The sequence below is a fragment of the Grampus griseus genome (assembly GCF_964374135.1).
Source record: "Grampus griseus genome assembly, chromosome: 17".
NCBI classification, from domain to species: domain Eukaryota; kingdom Metazoa; phylum Chordata; class Mammalia; order Artiodactyla; family Delphinidae; genus Grampus; species Grampus griseus.
This window is the reverse complement of record NC_139011.1, coordinates 24,855,467-24,880,632: the sequence shown is the minus strand read 5'-3', so window position 1 is coordinate 24,880,632 and position 25,166 is coordinate 24,855,467. Positions and strand designations below refer to the sequence as shown.

The window sequence follows — 25,166 nt, the reverse complement described above, 5'->3', positions numbered from 1 at the left end:
GAACTTAAAAGCAACTAGCACAATCTGTACCATCATGGAGTATAGACACAGATGATGTGGCAACAAAGAGCAAGGACCATAAAGAAAGATGGAGACCCAAGCCATAATGAAGGGATTAACTAAAGTTACTCCTGGCTAAAAGTTTTATCAATATTCTAGAAAGGAGTGTTCATACTGAGTCTGTAATTATGCCTGCATATATTACAAGTCATATTCATGGTTAATGCTTACAACCAATTCTTCTGGGGCTCAGTTCATTTCAAATAATTCTATGATTTGTACCTCTATTTTGGTTTGGATAATCTTTATGTACATAGGCAGCTGAATCAACATGATTCACAGAAATCATGAAATCAGATTGCGAACTATGATTTCTGATTCTTTCACTTATCAACTGCATGACATTTTATTTAACCTCTCTGTGCCTCAGCTTCTGAATCTATAAAGTGAGTACCTACACAGGATTTCTGTGAGGATGACATATATGTGAAATCCTAGATCAATTCTTGGTAAGCTCAACAGCTGCTTTATTCATTTCATTGCTTTCTCTGCTGTCAAGTAGTAGCTGTTTTCCCTCCCATACTTGACTTCCTACTGGCCTGAAGGTGAAGTAGGATTGCTTACTGCTCATCATTGTTCATTCCTTCGCTCATTCCAGGCTTCCAATAACATATTATCAGACTGTACTTCTCCTGTTGCAGTCACCTACCACCCTTTTCATTCCTTGACAGGATTTAAGCTCCTGGCTCATTGTCACACTCAAAACGTGACTCTTGTCTTATTTCTTCGTGCTTTCGATATTTCCAAATCCATTCACTCTCCCACTCTTTTATAACTATTTCGTACCTTCATTTCTCTTCTCAAAGATACAGTGCCGGGCTTCCCTGGTGGCGCAGTGGTTGAGAGTCCGCCTGCCAATGCAAGGGACACGGGTTTGTGGCCCGGTCCGGGAGGATCCCACATGCCGTGAAGCGGCTGGGCCCGTGAGCCATGGCCGCTGAGCCTGCGCGTCTGGAGCCTGTGCTCCGCAACGGGAGAGGCCACAGCAGTGAGAGGCCCGCGTATCGCAAAAAAAAAAAAAAAAAAAAAAGATACAGTGCCTCCTCCTCCACCCTTCTCTCAGCTAATGATCGTGGCCATCTACTTCACAGAGAAAACTAATCAAAAGCAAACTTCTTACAAGTTTCTACTAGCACAGCACTACATTATCCCACCCACCAGTGTCTGTGCCTACATTCTCTGCTTTTTCCTGTGACCCGTCACTTGGGGTGATCATTTGTGTTCCTAAGGTTTGTACATTGTACTGCACCTCTGCTTGTACATTACTCTTTCTTATGCAAAGACAGCTCTACTAATTTGCAATCAATTTCTCCTCCTTATCAGTGTTTCCACTTCGCTGGATCACTTTCATTAGCATATAAAATATGGCATTTTTCTTCTACTTTATTAAAAAAAAAAAACTCTTCAAGCATGTGATCTGACAGCGTTCATAATAGTGGAATATCTAGGTTTTATATAACACCTAATAAGATATAAAATGTTGTACAAGCGTCTCCCACAAACGACTATGGTTTAAAAAAAAAAAAGTTTAACCAAAAACTAATCAAGTGTTTAGACCTAGCCTGCTCTTTACAGGACAAATAGCAAAGGGGTGGGGGTGCAGTAGGAATGGAAAAGTGGTCTAACCAAAAAAGTAAATGAAACAATAAGGAAATAATCAGAAAAATCTGGAATATGGAATATTTTGCATGACAAGTGGCTCAGTCTCTTCAAAAAGTCATGTTACAGGAAAAAATAATAAGAGACTAAAGAATCATAACAACCAAATATCAGCCTGACCTTGATTTGGACCCTAATTTGAAAAAAAATAAATAAATGTGTGTGGAAAAACTGGGGGAAATTTGAATATGGACTGGACCTTAAATGATTCCAGGTGTGGTAATGGTGTTAAAATTATGTAGGAGGATGGCCTTATTTTTAGAAAAGCATCTTAAAATATTCTGGGATGAAATATCTGATGTCTGTAAAATAACTTCAAATTTTGCAGAAAAAATAATACAAAAACAAATATGGCAATATTCAACAATTGTTAAACTTCTATGGTACCTATATGGACATTCTATTTTTTCATCTTTGAAGCAAGTCTGAAAGGTACTATCGTTAAAAGTTTGGAGAAAAAACTCTCGATCCAACATTCCCCTTGAGCTACCACTACATTACACAGATCTTCTTTCCAGGAAAACTCCTCAAAGTGAGTTGTCTATATTCACCCTGCAATTCTCCTCCCATTTTCTCAAACCTTCACCCTGTCAGTTCATTGAAACTGCATTTGTCAAGTTCACCAATGACTTTCACATTTTGGTGTATATTTGTACCCCTCATCTAACTTAACTTTTCAGCAGCATTTGAGCCAGGGATTACTCCTTTCTCCTTGAAACGCTTTCTTTCTTCCTTAGCCTTTAGGACATCAGTCTCTACTTGTGTTTCTCCTATGTTACATACCCCTCCTTCTCAGTCTCCTTTGCTAGTTCTTCTTCATATCCCAGATTCCTAAACATTGGTGAGGTCAGAGCTTGGCTTCTTCTCAATCTATATTTACTCCCTTGCTTATTTCATCCAATCCCATGGCTCTCAATAGCATCTATATACAGAAAATCTGTAAATTATTTCTCAGCCTGGAGCTCTCCCATGATTTCCAGATTGTGTATTCAGTTGGAATTCTCCTCTGTCTGGAACATGGAGACCATGTCACACAAGTAGTGTGTATTTCTCCCTATTCTCTCTTTGTGGTACACTCAAGATGAAGTTGGCTCTTGGAATGGTCTGAGGTCTGGCTATGATATAAAAGCAGTGGAAAAGCATACAAAAGAGGAGTTCTGTGAATTCTGATTGGGAAGCCAAGATTCTGCTTCTGAATTGGAGACGTTACACTAAATTGATTCCAGGAATTTGCAATAACTGCTGTTGCATGTAACTTGAGAAAATTAAGGAGGGTTTATGATCAAACATTCTGAAGATCTCTAGCACAAACATTCTCAGTTCTTAAAACTACCCGCTCCTATTCAATTTTACCACTCTGGCCCATGAGCTTATGTATCAGGTACTAGAACCCCTTCCTAATGGATTTCCCTAATTTCAATATAGCAAACTGAAGCTAGAGAAACCCAAATCCATCATTCATACATGTAAATATCTGAAAGATCTTGTTAAGATGTAAATCTGACCATATTATTCCTTTGCTTAATCTTAATGGGTCTCAGTTACTCCTTAACATAGCATACAAGATTTTCTGTCATTCGAACTCTGCCTCTCAGTTTGTACAGCCCTTGTCCTGTTGCATCAAGCAATGAGAAATGTATTTTCAGCTTCAAGTTTCCTAAAGACAGAGACCTTCTACTTTGACCTGTATGCAAGGTAATGAATTTAAGCTCATTCATGCTGAATGAGTAAGAACTCAACAATGTAAAATTGGATAATAAGCACTGCGTTATCCCGGGCACTCAGCTACTTCAGTGAACAGCTTCACTGTATTTCATTGGTCTCATCTGTAAAATGGAGGTAGTAACAATACCTAACTACATCATACACGTGGAAAAGACTGGATTAATACAGGTACATCACTCAGCAGAGTAAAAACTTAATAAACTTAAACAGTTTCTTATTGTATCTCCATTTTATAGATGGGGGTCAGAGGGGTTAAATATCATGTCCAACTTGTAAAACCACTAAGTTGTGAAGCCATGGTTTAAACCTAGGGTATCTTTTTTCCAAGTCCAGATTCTGTACCATATGGAATATTACAGAGTTGCTACTTTTAATATATAAATTCTAATAAAACATATAAGCAGGCTTCTGAACAACACACAAAAATGTGTGAAATAAGAACTGTCATTGAAGGAAATATGGCCTTCCTGAATTGATTAAAAAGCAGAAATAAGAGGGCTTCCCTGGTGGCACAGTGATTGAGAGTCCGCCTGCCGATGCAGGGGACACAGGTTCATGCCCCAGTCCGGGAAGATCCCACATGCCGCGGAGCGGCTGGGCCCGTGAGCCATGGCTGCTGAGCCTGCGCGTCCGGAGCCTGTGCTCCGCAATGGGAGAGGCTACAACACTAAGAGGCCCGCGTACCGCGAAAAAAAAAAAAAAAAGCAGAAATAAGAAAGTGTTGGGAGACGCAAGAGGGAGGGGATATGGGGATATACGTATAGCTGATTCACTTTGTTATACAGCAGAAGCTAACAAAACAATGTAAAGCAATTATATGCCAATGTTGTTAAAAAATAAAATAAAATAAAATAAAAAGGTTAGTTACACACTTGACTACACCTCTAATTGAACTGGGACTCAAAAAGAGTTCCAAAAAAGCCACTCAGACCCAAAAGAGATTTGTAGATATATTAATTTTACTTCTTTGACTTATGTTATATCCTTTACCTAGAGGGTCTTCCCCACCTTTTCTATTTAGCAAAATTCAGCTCATTTTCACAAATATGCCATTTTTGAGAAGCTGTTCGCTATCCTTCCAAAAAAAAAGTTATTCCTCTTTCCTATATTATGGGTTCTATTTCTCATTTCCATCTCATGATGTCATAATTAGTCTTATTTCCCCTTAAATAGAGTAGCAGATCTTGGAGGAAAGTACGTTTTCTATTTTTACCTTTGTCACCCAACTCAGTGCTCACTAAGTATTTGTTGAATTGGATTGATTTAATTTTTGCTTGGGTGGTAGAACAGATAAATATATCAAACCCATCAATGTTTTCTAACAAAATAATGACTAATATCTAATTACCTTGGTTATATCACCATCACCTAACACAGCATGCCAAACAGTGTTGTCACTCTAAGTTTGGTGAATTAATGAATAGATGAATGAAGAGATGATCGAATGAATGAAGACTAACTTTCAAAGGCTTGGGTTTAGAGTTTCCCAAAGCTAAAATGTCAGAGAGCTTAATGAGAGAACTCACTCCATTAATATGAACAGCAATTTTGGGGGGAGTGAGACATATTCCTAAGGAATAAAAATATCATAAGCAATAAATATTAAAGTTTTTGAAAGTATTCAATGTTATATCATTACCTATGTCCAAAAATAATAATTCTAACCCTAGCTAGATCATATCACAATATTCATTGTAATTTGATTCTTGTTATTTTTATTAACATTTCTATGGACAATGCATATAACGAATAAAAAGTTTCTTAAAAGCCTTCAAAAACTGGGAATGGATTAAATACCATAGAAATACTTAACCTGAAAATTAAGTAAACAAATTCAAAGAAAAATTCCTTGGCAAATTCCATAATTTTATTTTCAATCCCCAAACCATTCTCTTTTTTCCCCTGAAGAAAATGAAAACAAATAATGTTCACAGAATGGCAACACGCTTTTCAAAATGGTAATGTTACTTGACTGTGTTACTATTACAATGCTGGAAAATTTCCAATAAAGTATGAAGCAAAGAATATGGACTACAAGATTTGGAAGACAGACAGATCTATACTTTACTTGCTAGCTGAGACACAATGTAAATTACTTCACCTCTTTGGACACTGCTTTCTCAATACAGGTAATAAGATATTGTAAGAAGTAAATGAGAGAAAAACCTTATAGTACCAGGTGCACTGCCATGTACATTATAAACACTCAACAATATTATTTCTCTTCTTTCTCCATTATAGCTTTTGGCAGACTACTAAAAAACTGAAAATTCTTTAAAGATATGATTTTCATATTTAGGCTATTTGGTTTTGACTAATCAACAACTCATAAGTCCCTTGATGCTCATTAAGGCTTCAGAAATTTGCATGTTGTCTTTATTCCTGCTTGATTCTCTTTAGGTATTTCTTTGTACATTTACAAGGAAGGCATTTGAGATCAATAAGTGAAATGTAATCAAATGAGGATGTTTCAGAGAGGGGACTATACAGAAAGAAAGAAAGAGAGAAAGAAAGAAAGAAAATGATAGATTTAGTGATGATATCCTTGAAATTGTTCTTTAGGAAAAAACCTATAATAGCACGTTAATATTTTCCAAGCTCACAAGAAAATGAGGACTGCATTATTCTCTCTTCATCAGAGAAACTCAACTTTTTGTTTTAACCCCACACATCTGAGGGTAATACATGGTTTCATTATTGATCATGGCTGACCAGTGCAGTAATCTTGATTCCTGGGGAAGAGTGGTTGCGTTGGGATGATGTAAGAGAGGAGAGACTCTTACCAGGGAAATGGAGAGTTTGTAGTTTTATAAAATTCACCAGATAGTTTTTATTTGCTCTTGTTTAGAAAGAAGAAGGCAGGATGTTTTTTAAAATACCATGGAATAAATATTGAATGAATATTTATTAGATGAATTTAAAAAATTTGGGATAAGGTGGCATACACAGCCTAGACCATAATCAGAGGAGTTTTTCTACAAATTTTCCAAGGAGAAAAATGTATAACCTGGCTTTCCTTTTCCTTTTACACGGAGACGATATGGTGATGAAGCCCTCATGTAATGTTTTTACACAGGTAAATGGCAATAAGTGGTTTCAAATACCATAACTGAACATAATTGAACATTATAATAATCTTACATTATCAGAAAAACAGATAATGTTTTTATCATTATAATTTTTAAATCTGAAAATAAATAAAAAGTTTTTCAGGACAAACAAAACCCAGGATTTATTTTTAGAAAACTGTGATTAGACTCAGTTGAGATTCCAATTTTACAAGGTAAGAAATGGTTATTATTTTACGCCTGCAGAATTCTGTAGCCAAGCATAATAGAACATTAACTAGTGCAAATTCAGAAAGGTGTAGTAAAACGCATGAAATAAAAACTATCCATAACCTTTAGAAACACAGTTTTTGTAGACTGATTAAAACACATGAAGAGAAAAATGTTATCTATACATCGAGCATACCAATAATTGAACTGGTATTCAAAGACAGCTACAAAGAGGGTACTCGGGTACAATACAGAGATGTAGAAAATGGCTTGCAGCCAGAAATTTAGTTTGTGGGAGGTTTAATAATCCCCTAACTCCTTTCCTTTAAAACACCTGCTTGAAGGGCAATATTTAAATTCTGCAAATAACTTCCCAAAGCTTGAAGTTCACTTTCCTTTGTGTTTTCTCAGTAATTTACCTTGAGATTTTTTATGATTACCGAGGCTATTGTTTATTTAAATAAGCACACTCTCTCATACCTGACCCATATGTCCCTTCTTGATTCTAGATTTAACTTACAATGCTTATTTTATAACATTATATTATTTCCATGGCAACAATTGTCTTGGTATATTAAACAAAGGAAGATGACTTCAGCTGATTTGCCCTGTAGTGAAGGAGCTGGATTTGAGATTGGTAAACTTGAGCTGAAGAGAAAACAGTTAAAAAACAGAAATAAGGATGAAAAAAGTGAAATTCATTTTATTACATACCCTTGATTAGGGGCTGAATGCATTTACTAGGTAGAATAATCACTGTCCTACTCTCATGGATTCACCCTAAACCTACCCCCAATTAGTGCCACTGAACTTAAGGCAGATTGGTTCCTTAGCACAATGCACAGTTACTAATAGATAGTTCTATTCTGTCCCAGTGTGCTTTTGTCTGTTTTCAAAGCGCTAGGTACATTTGAACATATCTTAGCTAAGTGTATTACCAGATGACAAATAATAAAAACATTTATTAGGAATCAACCTCTGTACTAATAACATACATATTTTTGGTGTTATTTTCAATATTATGAGGCTGAAATAAAAAAAAAAAAATCTATACACACATATACACAAAACAGACACATGGACTTTACAAAAAACATAGAATTAGAATTAATTTTAAAATGTATTTGCCTTATGTAACAATGACCTTTCCTTCTACTTTCAAAGGCTTTTAGGTACTCTCAATCTATTGCAACTTCAGTTAAATCCTACCCTCTCCTGAGACAGGGCATCAAAATGTAATTCAGTTACAAGTAACAATAACATTTAACTATCTCCTCCAGTTATCCGCACTGCCAAAGATAGCATTTCCTGAGAGCTACAGATGTCACTGTTGTAAGCAAGAACCAGTTTGGGGATATGTACAGAATATCATGACACTGGCTTATTTAATGCTTTTATTCTTTATGGCTCATATTTACATATAGCAAAAAATTTGCTCCCAATATAATCAGCTTCAAATAAAAATTCTTAATATAAATTACTTAACCTCCCTATGCCTCAGTGTCCTTATTCAAACCTTATATGACCATGCCAGGCATGTAGTAAACACACAGCAAATATTAGCTTTTATTATTACCTCAGGTAAAATATTTCTTACCTGGCACTAATATGTGCTAGGAACAAATCACTTTCTAATTAAGTAAAGACATATTAAAAAATAAAAAGACATATTAAACTAAAAACCAAAATTACTTTGTCTAATGCAAAGCCGATGAATTTCACGTTTTCCAGGTTAATAATACTGTATTTATTTTTCTTTAAATCACTACTTACAGGTTTAATCATTTCTCCCTTTTTCAGCATGTTTCCCAATACGTCTAGGTTAAGTTTATAGACACAGGTGAAGAACTAGCATGCTGTAGGTATTTCTGAACATGGGCATAATTCTCCACAAAAGCAGTAAGAGGTCACTTAGAGGTTGCAGAGAAAGCAAGTGCCTCTGGTACTTTTGTGATTCTAAAGTGAGACTCTTACTGTTGCAATTGCTTTAAGGATGTGACCCTGAAGCACAGATTCCAGTACATACTCCACTTCCTGCTCCTCTTTGTAATTCAACTCTCTCTAAAGAAGTCTGTATCCTCTATGTAATCCCAGAACTAACATCTTCTGACTTTCCAATTGGCAGGCAAATTTTGGCTTGCAACAAGATTTATAGTCAGAGCATGAGGACATATAAGGGAAATGAAGTGTTTTTACAAGTCTGCTATTTTAGGTTCTCAAAAAAAATTTTTTTTTTAATTTGTCCAAATAAATCTGAGACTCTAATAACACAGAGGATCATTTCAATGAGTCTTGTTGTGAGTGAATCACCATTATAAGTAAGTCACGATCTACTCTAACTTGTTTCATGATGGTCACATGGTGAATTAACTTTATACTGTCTTATGCTCAGAATGGGCACCTGTAATATGCCAGAGATTATGGCAAACACACAGGAGGTACAAAGATAACTGAGATACAGCCGTTACCTTCAATGGCGTCACAGCCATCAGATAAAACAGCATGTATTCACTTGCCAACTACAGTATAATAAAGTAAGTTCAGGAGCTTACTTAGGTTATATTACTCACTTAGATTATAAAAGGCTCTCCATAAATCCATTTGTTTATAAATCCTAAATGAATGAGAAGAATTTAAGCTCACAGTCCTCAATGTAGTTATATTAAATAAGAAATGTGCATTGTCTTTTCCCATTTACACTGGCTTCTTTTTTATGGTTCATATTTACATATAGCAAAAATTTGCTCCCAATCTAACCTGCTTCAAATATTATTAATATGTTTACAGTGAAAATTGTGGATACTCAGTTTCTATCAGGCATATATTTTCCCTTCCTTTTCATTCCATTAGGGGGAAAAAAAAGTCAGCCAGTCTCCTTGTTGAGCTCTGAATTTCACTACATATTGGGAAAGATTTATTCCATATACAGATATGAAGTACTATATTTTTTCACCATATTCAATTTTTATAAATTTATCTTTTTTGTTTCATAATTATTAGCCTCCTCTTAGAGCTTAAAATTATGATAGAAACAAAAAAAGATAAATTTATTTATTGTTCATTGGTTGGTTGATTTACTTATTAGACTTGAGGGGTTCTGTGTTAATATCTACGCAGCAAATGCATTATAGACTAAGGAATAGTGTGATGGTCCAGGCTGAAAAGGTATAGTTCTTTATTGGTGTTAGGCTGAATAGAGTACCTCTGGAGTACAGCTTTGTTTATGTTAAAGTTAGTAAATTGAAAATGTAAAAACAAAGGAGCTTTGCCCCTATTATATATTCATTTCTTTATCAACTCAACAAGTTTACTGAAAGCTTTCTATATGCTAAACACTGATATAGATAAAAAGGCAAGTCAATACAGCATTATGAATCCCAGAAAGGGTAAATACAGAAAAGCACATGCAGCCTGTAGGAAGGACATCCAACACTTTTTAAAGGTCAAGAAAGGCTCCATATTATGATGGGTAAATAAGATGAGTCTGAAGAATAAATCATTTAGGTGAACTTATGGGGTGGATAGGAGTAAGAGGGTAACATTCAGAATTTAATTTGAGGGCAATGGAGAACAATGGTAGAATTTTAAACAAGAGAGTGACATCATCAAATTTGTATCATAGGAAGTTCATTCTGACTCTAGTATTTAGTTTGGGGAAAAGGGACAAGAATGGAGACTAGAGTCTGTTTGGGCTATTACAATAATAACTAAATAATGAGAGATAATGGCATCTTTATCTACGGTGTGGTGGTAGAAATAACAGCTCAACAGATTAAAATGCAAAGCCTCCTCCAGCCACTGAACAATGCTTTCAGTGCTTTCTCTCACTATATCTTTGCATGTACCTTCTTAGAGATAAAGACATTATTTGTTTGCTTGTGCCAACACAAGTGAGAGTTTGATCATTTGCATATAGAGTAGACCTCAACACATCCTTAGCATCTTAAAAAGTAGAAAGTGCTTGGAGTGTTTGGGAATGGCATGTGGCATCTTGTCAATGTATTCCAGGATGCATATAGGAGAATGACTAAAAAGAGGGCAGTAAAGCCAACCTAAGAAGGGACTCTGGAATTTCAACTGTATCTAATAGGCATGAGAAATCACCTACCGATTTATGCAGGGAATAGACAGATGATCTGATCTAAGGTTACTTGGTGTCAACTTTAAGGTGAACCTCCCATTATACCCACCTTTTGGCATTCATGCCTTAGTACAGTACCCTCCCCTTGAGTTAAGTGGGACCTGAGACTTGCTTCTCATTACTCCTGTGATTTTATAACATTATGCAAAACTGCATCTTGCTAGAGACTCACTGGACAGACTTTCCTTGATGTTTTGATGAAGGAAGCATCTGAGCTAGGGAAGTTCACATGGCAAGGAACTGTGGATGGTCCCTAGGAACTGAGCAAAGAACTGAAGCTCTCAGTCCTGTAACCACAAAGAACTGATTACTTCCAATAACAATGTGAATTTGGAAGAGAATACTGAACGTCGGGTGAGAATTCAGCTCTGGTCAACATCTTGTGAGACCCTAAGAGAGGACCCAGTTAAACCACACCCATACTCGCTACCCACAGAAACCAAGAGAAAGTAAATGTGCTGTTTTAAACTGTTAAATTTGTAGTAATTTGTTACTCATCTACAAAAAGGATTATAATTAGTAATGCTATTGAAGATAAATTAGATGAGGGAAATTTGGAAACAGGAAGTCCAGCTAGCAAAGAAGAGATGATATAGTAGGATTATACATGTAATTGAGAAAACATGAGCTGGAATCAGAAAAAAAGCTGACTTCAAGCTCTTTACCAACTTAAATAATTAATCTGGATAGTTTATAAAATGGGATAATAACATTCTCTCAAATGGTTTCTAAAAGGAATATATAAAGGGAAACATATTGTTTAACACAATGCCTAGCACACATTATCATTATTGAGCTGTAACGTTTATGAGGACTAATAAGAACTGGACTAAAATAAGGGTAATGAGAATGGAAATGGTGGTAAATTTGAGCAATAGCTTTTGGTAGTAGGTCTCAGTGACTTTCCAATATGGATAGAGAGAAAGAGAGAGAGGAGGACGTAAAAGGTGACACAGTTTCTAGCCTGAATGACTGGATGAGAATGATGCCATATCTGAATGAAAGAGTGCAGAAGGGAGAGCTGATCTGGTGGAAGAGATAATGAGTTCTGTTTTGGAGTGTGAAGTCGGTGTGCTTGTGGAAGGCCATCCATGTGGAGAGGGTCAGTGCACAGCTGGGAATACGGACTTGGTACTCAGAAAAGATGTGGGTATATGAAAGGATCTGGAGATGGTTGTGAATTAGGTTACCCATAAATTGCATCAGTGTACACACACACACACACACACACACACACACACACACACACACACACACACACACACACACTCCTAACACTCTTTCTGTAAAAACATGAGAAATCCAGGGAAATTTCTCCCAGCAGCCTCAGGAGAACTGGATTAAATCTCCACAATCAACTTGATGTACCCTGCATCTGTAGAATACCTGAATAGACAATGAATCATCCCAAATTGAGGAGGTGGACTTTGGGAGCAATGATATATATATATTTTTCCCTTTTTCTCTTTTTGTGAGTGTGTGTGTATGCTTCAGTGTGTGATTTTGTCTGTATACCTTTACTTTTACCATTTGTCCTAGGGTGCTGCATGTCCAGTTTTTTCTTTATTATTACTTAAAAATTTTTTTTTTCTTAATAATTATTTTTAATTTTTTATTTTAATAACTTCCTTTTATCTTCTTCTTTCTTTCTTTCTTTCTTTCTCCCTTTAATTCTGAACCGTGTAAAGGACAGGCTCTTGGTGCTCCAGCCAGGCATCTGGGCTGTGCCACTGAGGTGGGAGCCAAGTTCAGAACACTGGTCCACAAGAGACCTCCCAGCTCCACATAATATCAAACGGTGAAAATGTCCCAGAGATCTCCCTCTCAATGCCTAGACCCAGCTCCACTCAATGACAAGCAAGCTACAGTGCTGGACACCCTATGCCAAACAACTAGCAAGATAGGAACACAACCCCATCCATTAGCAGAGAGGCTGCCTAAAATCATAATAAGGCCACAAACACCCCAAAACACACCAACAGATGTGGACCTGCCCACCAGAAGGACAAGATCCGGCCTCATCCACCAGAACACAGGCACTAGTTCCCTCCACCAGGAAGCCTACACAACCCACTGAACCAATCTTAGCCACTGGGGACAGACACGAAAAACAACGGAAACTACGAACCTGCAGCCGGCGAAAAGGAGACCCCAAATACAGTAAGTTAAGCAAAATGAGAAGACAGAGAAACTCACAGCAGATTAAGGAGCAAGGCAAATACCCACCAGACCTAACAAATGAAGAGGAAATAGGCAGTTTACGTGAAAAAAAATTCAGAGTAATGATAGTAGAGATGATCAAAAATCTTGAAAATAGAATGGAGAAAATACAAGAAACGTATAACAAGGACCTAGAAGGAAAAAAGAGCAAACAAACAGAGATGAACAACACAATAAATGAAATTAAAAATTCTCTAGAAGGGATCAATAGCAGAATAAGTGAGGCAGAAGAACGGATAAGTAACCTGGAAGATAAAATAGTGGAAATAACTACTGAAGAGATGAATAAAGAAAAAAGAATGAAAAGAATTGAGGACAGTCTCAGAGACCTCTGGGACAACATTAAATGCACCAACATTCGAATTATAGCAGTTCCAGAAGAAGAAGAGAAAAATAAAGGGACTGAGAAAATATTTGAAGAGATTACAGTTGAAAACTTCCCTAATGTGGGAAAGGAAATAGTTAATCAAGTCCAGGAAGCACAGACAGTCCAATACAGGATAAATCCAAGGAGAAACACGCCAAATCAATCAACGTGATATACCATATTAACAAATTGAAGGAGAAAAACCATATGATCATCTCAATAGATGCAGAGAAGCTTTGGACAAAATTCAACACCCATATATGATAAAAACCCTCCAGAAAGTAGGCATAGAGGGAACCTTCCTCAACATAATAAAGGCCATATATGACAAACCCACAGCCAACATCGTACTCAATGGTGAAAAACTGAAACCACTTCCACTAAGATCAGGAACAAGACAAGGTTACCCTCTCTCACCACTATTATTCAACATAGTTTTGGAAATTTTAGCCACAGCAATCAGAGAAGAAAAAGAAATAAAAGGAATCCAAATCGGAAAAGAAGTAAAGCTGTAACTGTTTGCAGATGACATTATACTATACCTAGTGAATCCTAAAGGTGCTACCAGAAAACTACTAGAGCTAATCAATGCATTTGGTAAAGGTGCAGGATACAGAATTAATGCACAGAAATCTCTTTCATTCCTATACACTACTGATGAAAAATCTGAAAGTGAAATTAAGAAAACACTCCCATTTACCATTGGAACAAAAAGAATAAAATATCTAGGAATAAACCTACCTAAGGAGACAAAAGACCTATATGCATAAAAGTATAAGACACTGATTAAAGAAATTAAAGATGATATCAATAAATGGAGAGATATACCATGTTCTTGGATTGGAAGAATCAACACTGTGAAAATGACTTTACTACCCAAAGCAGTCTACAGATTCAATGCAATCCCTATCAAACTACCACTGGCATTTTTCACAGAACTAGAACAAAAAATTTCACAATTTGTATGGAAACACAAAAGGCCCCGAATAGCCAAAGCAATCTTGAGAAAGAAAAATGGAGCTGGAGGAATCAGGCTCCCTGACTTCAGACTATACTACAAAGCTACAGTAATCAAGACAGTATGGTACTAGCACAAAAACAGAAATACAGATCAATGGAACAGGATAGAAAGCCCAGAGATAGACCCATGCACATATGGTCACCTTATCTTTGATAAAGGAGGCAAGAATATACAGTGGAGAAAAGACAGCCTCTTCAATAAGTGGTGCTGGGAAAACTGGACAGCTACATGTAAAAGAAGGAAATTAGAACACTCCCTAACACCATACACAAAAATAAACTCAAAATGGATTAAAGACCTAAATGTAAGGCCAGACACTATCAAACTCTTAGAGGAAAACATAGGCAGAACACTCTATGGCATAATTCAGAGCAAGATCCTTTTTGACCCAGCTCCTAGAGAAATGGAAATAAAAACAAAAATAAACAAATGGGACCTAATGAAACTTAAAAGCTTTTGCACAGCAAAGGAAACCATAAACAAGACGAACAGACAACCCTCAGAATGGGAGAAACTATTTTCAAATGAAGCAACTGACAAAGGATTAATCTCCAAAATTTACAAGCCCCTCATGCAGCTCAATATCAAAAAAACAAACAACCCAATCCAAAAATGGGCAGAAGACCTAAATAGACATTTCTCCAAAGAAGATATACAGATTGCCAACAGACACATGAAAGAATGCTCAACATCATTCATCATTAGAGAAATGCAAATCAAAACTACAATGAGGTATCACCTCACACCAGTTAGAACTGCCATCATCAAAAAATCTACAAACAATAAATGCTGGAGAGGGTGTGGAGAAAAGGGAACCCTCTTGCGCTGTTGGTGGAAATGTAAATTGATACAGCCACTATGGAGAACAGTATGGAGGTTCCTTAAAAAACTAAAAATAGAACTACCATACGACCCAGCAATCCCACTACTGGGCATAACCCTAAGAAAACCATAATTAAAAAAGAGTCATGTACCAAAATGTTCATTGCAGCTCTACTTACAATAGCCAGGACATGGAAGCAACCTAAGTGTCCATCAACAGATGAATGGATAAAGAAGATGTGGCACATATATACAATGGAGTATTACTCAGCCACGCATAGTACAGGGAGATCAGCTGAGTGCTTTGTGACTGCCTGGAGGGGTGGGATAGGGAGGGTGGGAGGGAGGGAGACGCAAGAGGGAAGAGATATGGGAACATATGTATATGTATAACTGATTCACTTTGTTATAAAGCAGAAACCAACACACCATTGTAAAGCAATTATACTCCGATAAAGATGTAAAAAAAAAAAAAAAAAGAAACGAAATTGAGCTATTTGTAATGAGGTGGATTGACCTAGAGTCTGTCATACAGAGTGAAGTAAGTCAGAAAGAGAAAAATAAATGCCGTATGCTAACACATATATATGGAATCTAAAACGAAAAAAAAAAATGGTCATGAAGAACCTAGGGGCAAGATGGGAATAAAGACGTAGACCTACTAACGAATGGACTTGAGGTTAAGGGGAGGGGGAAGAGTAAGCTGGAACAAGTTAAAAGAGTGGCATGGACATATATACACTACCAAACGTAAAATAGATCGTGGGAAACAGATGCATAGCACAGGGAGATCATCTCGTTGCTTTGTGACCACCTAGAGGGGTGGGATAGGGAGGGTGGGAGGGAGGGAGATGCAAGAGGGAAGAGATATGGGGACATATGTATAACTGATTCACTTTTTATAAAGCAGAAACTAACACACAATTGTAAAGCAATTATAGTCCAATAAATATGTTAAAAACAAGATTAAAAAAAAGCACATTAGAAATCCCTTGGAAATAACTGAATTATGTGCTGCTTTAATGAAAAGAACCCACAACGAAAAACATAGAGAATGGGAAAAGGATCTTTTCTTCTTTCCTTAGAGATGAATGACTAGTAAATTTCCAAATGCAAAGGGGATATTTAAGTTGACTAAGCTTGGTAATTCTGCTGCAGAGATAAGCAAACTATGGCCTGAGGGCCACATCCAGCCTCTTGCCTGATTTTCTAGATAAAGTTTTTTTGGAAAGCAAACACATTTATTCATTTGTGTATTATCTATTGCTGCTTTCACAATGCAATGGCAGAATTTAGTATTTGTCATTGAAACTGTGTGGACCACAAAGCCTGAAATATTTACTGTCTAGCATTTATAGTAAAAAAAAAAAGTTTACTCATCCGTGGTCTATTCCATAAAAAATGGTAGTCTTTAAAAATAGTGCATCAATAAATAAGGTAATAAAGAAATGCCACCTGGTATACCACAACACCAATCTAAAAAGTTCGAAACTTGGTTTCTGGCATAACCTTCCACTGATTATTTATAACCTTTCTGTAACAGCATTTTTTCAGCTGTCAAGTAGGAATAATACCTCCTCTGCTTACTTCTGAAGCTTGGAAGCAGGAAATTATTTTAAAAAACTATAAAGCATCAAAGTATAAGTTATTATTGATATTATAGATTTTTTATATTGTCAAATCAAGAAAGTGCACTCACTCATAATTATATAAGAAAAATATAAATATACATTTCTGTATGTAATTTATTAAAGGAAACTTTCTATTATTTTTTGTTATATTTACAAGAAATATTTGGGTTGAGTAGAACTCATATTGGCATTATCCTTTCCAGGAAAGAAAAGCACAGAAAATTAAGATGTTTGCTTAAAGTCACCCAACTAATTAATGGTAGTGTCTGAGAGCTAGTGAAATCTCTTAATCATAATTTGCTTTCTACAGCACTGTGTATCTACAATGGTGATACAATTTGATAAATCAGTCATATTTGACATACCTGTGTGGGTATCTGAGATATGTAATTTTAGTATAGGGAGTTCAGAGGTTGAGATGAAATAAACAGATTTTTTGTTTAAAGATGAACTGTCTCTTCAAGTGCAATTTATCCTTTCCTGTTTTGAATTTTTAATAAAATTTTCAATTTAGAATAGTTTTAGATTTACAAAGAGGTTATAACGATAGTACAGAGTCCCCGTATACGTTTCACCTGTTTCCCTTATTTTTGACCTTCATTTTAAAACTAAACAATAAGTAACCATCAGTATATATCATCTAGAAAGTTAGAAAAGTGAGAAAAATATGTAGATGTGTAATGTAGAGTTATCATTTTTCTCATTTCACTCATGATTAAGGGAAGATGTTGTTACTTGTCCAAGGTCAGATAAAAAATTGATGACACAAAATTAGAAATAGAAGTAGATGTGTTAAATAGACTATAAGGATGAATGAATTAATGTCTTTAAAATGATTTCAAAATGTATGGACTTCTTAAAATGTGTGGACTCTTGCCTAAAGACAAATCATTACTAATATTTAACTTGCTAATTTACTTTCCAAAACAAAATGTTTTCATTAGCTCCTAGTTTATTTGCAACATGACCTGGCATGGTTCCTGGTATGTTTGGAAGCTTAATGAAGACATGCAAGTTTTTTGGGTTTTGTTTTTTTATTTAGAAAGATGACAATGGGAATGCCTGTGTTTTTTGTAATGTGAACTTTAGAAAGGGAAATTAGGTACTTATTTTTTGACCAAAAACAAGTCAGTGTTTCTCATTTTCAAAGTAATCAACTTTTTTATACTTTTTTTTTGGATATTTGATTGCAACTTAAAAATGTGACCAGATATCCATATCCACAGCAATGTGGAGCTACAGGATAATCATTTAAATATAAAATATATCCACTGAAATATCATTTTACCTATTATTTTTATCTTTTTCAAAATGTAAAACATAATTATATATATGTATTTTTTAAAGGTAAAACTTTCCTCTTGATCACTAAGTAGTAAATGAGATTACGTGTATGAAGTACTCAGCTGCTGATGGCACACTAAAATTTTTCATCTCCTCCTTTTCTTCTTCCCTTTCCTCTCTTGCTGGTTGGTGAAAATCACTGTTCACCACTCAGTCATCATGGCCCTTAGGAGAATGAATGGTGGTAAAGAGAGTTGCAGGCATAAGGAAAAGGGACTAAGGTTTGTTGAGCAAGTGTCACTTGTTGAGTGGTACATTAGGTGATTTACATATCTTTTATTGCTTAGAGCTATAAGCTGTCTTGCACTATGGATGTAATTATCCACATTTTACATTTCAGAAAACTTGGCAGGAGAGAGATCTGAACAACTTTCCAAAGATCACATAGCTTAGGAAAGGCTGAAAAGTAAATATGAACTATCTGCCTGCAATGGAGGCCACTTCTTAGAGAGAAGAATCCCTGTTACTGAGTGGGTGTTACAATCTCTACTGGTATCAAGATTCTTCTCCTGCCTCTACAAATTTCCCTGCACTTACGACAACGTGGATGGACCTAAAGGGTATTATGCTAGGTGAAATAAGTCAGAGAGAAAAAAACAACCACCATATGATTTCACTTATACGTGGAATCTAAAAAATAAAACAAACAAACAAACCAAAACAGAAATAGAATCACAGATACAAAGAACAAACTGGCAGCTGCCAGGGGGAGGGGTGGGTGGGAAAAATATGTAAAGGGGTTTAAGAGGTACAGACTTCCAGTTATAAAACAAATAAGGCACAGGGATGCAATGTACAGCATAAGGAATATTGCAATAAATGTGTACGGTGACAGATGGCTACTAGACTTATCGTGGTGATCAATCTGTAATGCATATAAATGTTAAATCACTTTGTTGTACACCTCATACTAATATAATATTGTATGTCAACTATACTTCAACAAAATAATTTAAAATTAAAAATTTCCCTGCACTTAAGTAACCCCCGATAAATGGGTCACAATAGAAGAAATTTCCTCTGATTGAAATAGAGGACAGCCTAAGGAGTTTTCTGAAGCTACGTATCAACTGTAATTAAGACCAGATTCCCTCTCAACTTTATTGAAGCTGCCAGTCAAAGACAGCGGTGTGCTTTTGTTAATGGAGCGCAAGTCTGGGCCTCAGAAATTGTGCTAGGCATGGCTATGCCCCTGAGTTTGTGTGAAACCTTGAGTTTTTTATAGACATTGTATCTTCACTGATAAAATCATTATTCTAAACCTACTTTCAAAGCATAGGTGAATTTTTGGAATGGTACATAATATAATCTTTTATAGATTGTAAAGACAATATTATGGTGTTATTATATTGTCTCATTTTGTTAAAATATTACCTTAAAACATAAATGCAGAGATTTCTCATGAAAACATTATAAATAATGAAACATTATTTATTATTCATCTAACATCTAGAATTAAGGTAACTTTCACCAAATTCTACCAACAGAGATTGGAAGACACTAACCAATTTATACACTAAATATAGGATCAAAATTAAATATATAGTAAAAAATAAACAAAAAGTAAGTTTCCAAAAATTGCTTTATCAGTTGCCTTATGTCCAGAGTCAGGCACATTCTTACATAACCTAGGTATACGTAAGTCATTTTAGTAAATGTTAGTATTAGTTTTACACATGACACAAAATTTTAAGTCTCATCTATGATTTGTTCTGGGAATGCACTGTTTGCAACCTTGTACCAAGGAAAAACCACCTAGCTTCCAAATAACTGAAGCAGAAACAAACTTTTGGAATACAACCTACTCATAATTTGGCCACTGTCTGTAACATAAGCTTTCTATGAGCCTGGCGATGCTGAGTACTAAATGATGTTTTTAAACAAGTATGCACTAGAGAATTGGCTTTAGAGATATATGAAGTGAAAAGCACAAAGAATCTAAGAAGAGATAAAATATGTCCAAATAAACTAGCATTGCTAAAACTGCATCTGTTCATATGAATAGTTACAAATAATGCACATTTTATGTGACTGAAGATTGTGAACTTTGAAAAGATAACAAAATAAGAAATATATACATACGCATATACGGAACCAGAAATGCAAAAAGGAACATATTTGTTTTAACGAATAGGCAAAAGAGTGAAGAAAAATTTAAAGAAAATTGGAGAAATAAAATTTTTAAAAAATCATACTATTTGAAAATATTTCTCACCCTATCTTGTAACTTAAATGTATACCTACAGTGGACTTTATTAAGGACAGTAAACTTAATTGTATACTTTAATAAGCTTAAAAGCAAGCACAGTTAATTTTAAAATGAGGGGAAAATTCCCATGGCAATAACTTTGTTTTCTAAATCTGTCCATAGGGTGATTTTATGTTATACTTCTCACTAAAGATTTAAGCACGAATAAACCTACTCTCAAAGAAATACTTTAATATAACAAAACGAACTTGAAGTTACTTGTTTTGTAAAGTCAGATTTTCATAAATCTACTTATTAAAATTTATTGTAAAAGTGGAGTAAACCTTAAAAATGTAGATACAAACACTTTCTTCTCAGCCTGTGTAACATCCTGGTATGTTTCTGGTACTTTGAAAGAAAATATTAATCAACTCTTTGTGACTTAGAATTCTTTCAGATTTACCTTTCCCTCAGTCTTTTTGAGGTTAAACCATCCTAATGAAAAGAATTTGGGTTTCAGAATGAGAAAGACTGTATACAAATCACGGTTCTGCCACATATAACCTTGACGATCTTGGGCAAGTTGTTTAAAATCTCTAAGACTTAGGTTCTTCTGATGAAAAATGGGGGGAATAACAATAACGGAATTATAGTAAGAATTAAATGAGGTAAATACATATATAAAAGAGCCAGGTAGACCCTCATAAAGGTTGGTGTTTTATAACATGGAATTCATTCCGTACTATAATTGGTTTTATAAACTAGATCGGCGGGTTGGATAGGCAGCAGATTATTCTCAATATAATAAGAGTTATAACAGCATCTAAGTTCTGAACCCCTCCTATATTCCAGGGATTGTATTAGGTGTCTGACTGGCATGGCTAATCTCTTTAACCCTCATAACTAACATTAGCAAAATGTTGTAACCATTTTGCTGATGAGAAAAGTGAAGTTTAGAAAAGTGAATTAACCCAATATCAAATGACCAGGATATAAACCTAGGCACTCTGTAGCCCTCATTTGGACTATTCCCAAGATTCTCATTAATATTCACACCAAAGAAAAATGGAAATGGGAGCAATTCAGATAAGGAGGGGAATTCCATATCTGGCAACAGCAGAAAAAACCAAAAAACCCCAAAACCCCAAACATAAAAACAAAACAGAAGGACTATATATGTCTTCCTGGAAAAGATGCTCTGAGAGTATGACTACTTATCACCTCCCAGCCTCTGTGGCTGCTTGTGCCATTTCTATAAAAGCCTATGATTTTTAAAAAGAAATTTCACCTGTTGAATATCAGCTTGTCTGTTATGTAACCCTTAGGGGCTGTGAAAACAATCTCATCACTATAAAACTTATTAACTTGAAAGATCAAATTTTTTTTACTAGATTTGGGGATCCACAGGTATTCCCACCACATTCTAAACAGTGGACAATATATTGAATAAGTCATAGAGAGTATCCTCTTCTCCATTTGCATTTTCATCTGTGGGGTATATTGCCTCCATTAAAAAAAGAAAAAAAGGACAAATTCTTAAACCACAGATCAAATCTTTACCAATGTGCCTGATTTTGTAGCATATTATAACTTACAAAGATTTGTGACGCACCATTAAATTTACAATTAAATTCAAATTAAATGGTTTTGAGAGTTTTAAGAGCTTTATGAAATAATAAAATGATCTTTTGCATCTTGTTCTATTGTAAAAATGAGTACTGATAACCACTGAATGGGTGATGACCTAAAGAAATTCTTGCCTCTCTATTTCCTAATATAAATAAAAATGACTTTAAGTCCTAGTGAAAAGTCCTCCATTTTCTCTACAGATTTTTTTTTTAATTTATCAGTCAAAATATTCATTTCCAAAGGTTGAGGTGGTGCTCCAAACTTTCAATATTTTAATTATTGCAATTCTTTATCTCATGTGAAATGAATTCCCATCTTAATTCATCTATCATAACAGATTAATTCTATAGATGACACATACTGAGTCAATACTTGCCTTGATGGTCCTTAAATTATCTATTATTTTCCCTTGTAATCATGTTTCCTACATGTTAATTCTAAGTTATAAAATATTGTCAAAACTTCAGTTAGAAGTCATGGAAAATCATCTATTAACAGAATACAAGAATGCAATTTTCTGTAAGCTCTCAAAATATGATTCTGTCATCTACCTATTTATCTATCTGTCTATCTATTCATTCCTTATTCTCATCATCTGAAAACAAATTTAGAAGCATGGTTGGTTGAATAGAACAGTTGAGAAGGTAACTGAGGTATACCAGATTGCCAAGTGGAAAAAACACTGAAATAACTAATATGAAAGAAATGAAGAAATTCAACAGATTATTAAAAAACGAAGGGTGTATAACCATGCAACTCCATGGACAGTGACTACACATACAAGCAAATGAAAGCAGCTGACCACGTACCCACACACCTTGGCAGAGGTGCACTCCACACTCGTCGGCCGCCACCAAGACAGATGATCTCTGGCGTCCCTTCCAGACGATAACCTGATGAGCATGAGAAGGCCAGAGTGTCACCAACCCCAAAGCTGAAGCCAATTCGGTTACCATACTGAGGAATTCCAGGATCTTCACAAGGTTCCAGATTATACTCTGTAATTGGATGAAGAGAACAAAGAAAATGTTAGTAGTAACCTTTAAGGGTATATTCCTATTTGCAAAATGGATGTTTTTAGGGCCAGCCATACATTTTAAAAGTTACTGTATGTAAAATTATGGGTATATGCTGATGGCACACATAATTTTCTTCTTTTGTGAAAGGTCTACTAATTTAATGAATACTCTTATGTGTGAAATTCAATACAGGTGAGAAAATGTCACCTTCTGAGTGATACATTGAAAATGTAGCTATTTATCTTGTATTTTTTCTTCTGCATTAGAAAATTTCCATTTCATAGATTTTTGACTTATAATAATGGCATAAGAGATTCATATTTTCAAATGCAAAATGCCATTTAGAATGAAATGATTTGCATTTTGAAATGACTTTTACTTAATGGTTATAGTCTAAATGACAAAGGCTCTTGTGCCTCTAGTATACAAGAAATTCAATTCATCCATATTCTGAAAAACATGTCACTTCAGATGCAAGGGTTTATGTAAGACTGAAGTGCTCATAAATTGAAAATTGTATATTATAGATTTATACAAGAAAACTTCCTCAAGCAATGAATGAGCACCATGAAAATGAACAGTTAAACACTCTTCAGGGTATGAGAGAGTAGAGTTAATTAAACAACAATATTATAATTTATATACAGTCCTAAGAAGAAGTAGCTTATCTAAAAATATTTCCAGAGCACATGCTTAGTATGTAATTGCAGTGGAGAACAAGAGGGATTGTTTCACGTTGATGAGCTATTATTTTATTGTTTAAAAAACTTATTTGGATATACTTTTAACATTCTAGGTTAAAATTGATTATGCTCATTTGCTATTCACTATGAAATACCTTAATTATTTTAGAAGACAAGTATTTTCATGTAAATACTAGAATAACTGTTGAAGGATGAGGTTAGTATTTTTATGATTTTATTTATATAAATTATATATTATTTATAAAATTTTGTATAATTGTAATATTATAAATTTAATGTTAGTAGGTTGGCATAAGATTTACTTATTAATTTGCTTCTGTATTCTCTTTCACTACTCCATTTAACTAGAAAGTAGAACTAATAAGAATACATTTTTATTCACTTTGGTCTTATAATTTTTTTCCTGTAATTCAAGTTATAATGTTGCCTACAGATGAGGTTATTCTAGAATAAAAGAATAACCATATTAACTTGTTTCTGTATCATCTAGTTGCAAATGAATAAATTAAGTTTGTCTTAATCTTGGCCTATAAACTATGCCTTTTTCTGAAACACAAAACTAGAATATCACTGGTTTAACTAACATTTCATTTATGGCCTAATTGAAACTTTAAATATATGTATGAATTTCCATTTTAAGTTCAACTGGCATTTTAGCAAGTTCTTCTCTGTTAGAATTCTGCAGGATGCAAGTTAAAGAAATGTATTTATTGTATTTCTATTAAATTTTTTAATGAATTGATTTATTTTTTGCTATTGTTTAAAGGTTCCCTTTAATATATTACTATAGACAATCTTCAAGGCATTTCAACGTTTCATTAAAATTTGTTGGCAGATAATTTCTTTGTTTTCTTCTTTCTTTTCTCTTTTTTTCTCTCTCTGTTTTGTCATACATAACAAAAGTTATGCTCATACTTTTAAAAATCTGATTTTTAAACTTGTTTTCTTACCAGAGAATGTAATATTGAATCCTTCATATGATATTGAAAAATCTGAAATGAAGCGCAACTGAGCCCTGAAATTTCCATAGAGACCAGCATTGATTGTTGAAGGAAGTTCTGAACCAGTCAGGCGTGCCAGTGGTTGGGTAAAACTACCATTCTCTGTGATGAGTAAGTAGTCATGATGGTCTTCCAAATGAAAGGTGTGAAAATTGAACTGCACACCTATTAAGGGAAAGATGAAAATTAGACTTATAAACTATATCAGTAAAACACATAGAGCTGGGGCTTCCCTGGTGGCGCAGTGGTTGAGAGTCCGCCTGCCGATGCAGGGGACGCGGGTTTGTGCCCCGGTCCGGGAAGATCCCACATGCCGCGAAGCGGCTGGGCCCGTGAGCCATGGCCGCTGAGCCTGCG

The 25,166-nt window shown here is 35.0% G+C and overlaps 1 protein-coding gene across 3 annotated transcripts in view; it reads right to left on the bottom strand.

Annotated features, from left to right (window-relative positions):
• CSMD3 (CUB and Sushi multiple domains 3) overlaps nt 1-25,166 on the bottom strand; it is a gene marked incomplete at both ends in the record, with an annotated part of 1,078,626 nt that overhangs the window by 364,038 nt on the left and 689,422 nt on the right. For all 3 annotated transcript variants that reach the window (XM_082674966.1, XM_082674967.1, XM_082674968.1), the window contains 2 exons: nt 22,895-23,083; nt 24,759-24,974. In XM_082674966.1, the coding sequence (XP_082531092.1) occupies nt 22,895-23,083; nt 24,759-24,974 (405 nt within the window). The remainder of the gene's footprint in view (nt 1-22,894; nt 23,084-24,758; nt 24,975-25,166) is intronic.